This window comes from Eimeria mitis, genomic scaffold, assembly GCF_000499745.2.
Source record: "Eimeria mitis Houghton genomic scaffold, Emh_scaff1186, whole genome shotgun sequence".
NCBI lineage: Eukaryota > Apicomplexa > Conoidasida > Eucoccidiorida > Eimeriidae > Eimeria > Eimeria mitis.
The window spans coordinates 4,433-5,575 of record NW_013568083.1 but is presented as its reverse complement, the minus strand read 5'-3'; the positions used below and the strand labels follow the sequence as shown (position 1 = coordinate 5,575).

Genomic DNA, 1,143 nt, shown 5'->3' with positions numbered 1-1,143 from the left:
AGCTGGGGAGATAGCTAGCTGGCTAGATAGCTAACTATTTATACTGCGGGTAGCTAGCTAGCTAGCTAGCTGGCCAGCTAGCTAGCTAGCTAGCCAGCTAGCTAGCTAGCTAGCTAGCTAACTGCATGGGACGTATGGAGACGATGGGAATAATAAGGGGGGCGAAGCGAAATAATAAAATAAAAAAAAGAAAATTAAAAAACAAAATAAAAACATTTATTTATTTACTTATTTATTTTCATCTATTTATTTTTATTTATTTATTTATATATCTATTTTTATTTATTTATTTATTTATTTATTTATTTATATATACATCTGGCTGGGTCCCAGTATGCGTTGTAGCGATGAAACTGGCGGACGTTATCGGCCCCGAAGTAGGGGCCCCTCTCCTCATCCTGCTGCTGCTGCTGCTGCTGCTGCTGCTGCAGCAGCAGCAGCTGCTGCTGCTGCTGCTGGTGTTTGGGGTATATGTTTTGTTGCTGCTGTTTAAAAATTCTTTTTTCCTGAGCTGCTAGATATGGTGATGCTGCTGCTGTTGCTGCTGCTGCTTCAGGGGCGTGCTGCTGCAGCTGTGAGTATCCCAGCCGCAGCAGCCGCTGCTGCTGCTGCTGCTGCCCTAGTGCTTCTGCTGCATTTGCTGCTGTTTCTGGCTCCCACGATACGCGCAGCACGGGGCTACCTAGCTGCTGCTGCAGCTGCTGCTGCAGCTCCTGCTGCTGCTGCTGCAGCTCCTGCTGCTGCTGCTGCTGCTGCTGCTTGCTGCTGCGGTCATCGAACATAACATGCCACGACGGCTTCTTTGCCTGCAGCTGCTGATATACTCGTCGACTCCTGCTGCTGCTGCTGCTGCTGCTGCTGCTGTAGCTGCTGCTGCAGAAGCTGCTGCTGCTGTTGCTGCAGTTGCTGCTGTAGGGAAAGACGCGGAAGCCACACACACAACACTGCTGCAGCAGCAGCAGCAGCAGCAGCAGCAACACTGCGGGGGTAGCAGCAGCAGCAACTCCTACGGCGGAGCGCATCTGCTTACACAGCATAGAGAAATAACACGAACGAGTTGCTGTTGCTGCTGCAGCAGCAGCTGCAGCAGCAGTTGCTGCTGCTGCTGCTGCTGCTGCTGCTGCTGCTGCTAAGATATTTCAG

The 1,143-nt window shown here is 50.7% G+C and overlaps 1 protein-coding gene across 1 annotated transcript in view; it reads right to left on the bottom strand.

Annotated features, from left to right (window-relative positions):
* Positions 1-1,022, bottom strand: part of EMH_0031440 (uncharacterized protein) — a gene marked incomplete at both ends in the record, with an annotated part of 4,649 nt that extends 3,627 nt beyond the window's left edge. The window contains one exon of the mRNA XM_013494519.1: positions 317-1,022. Within this exon, the coding sequence (XP_013349973.1) occupies positions 317-1,022 (706 nt within the window). The remainder of the gene's footprint in view (positions 1-316) is intronic.
* Positions 1,023-1,143: the final 121 nt, after the last annotated feature.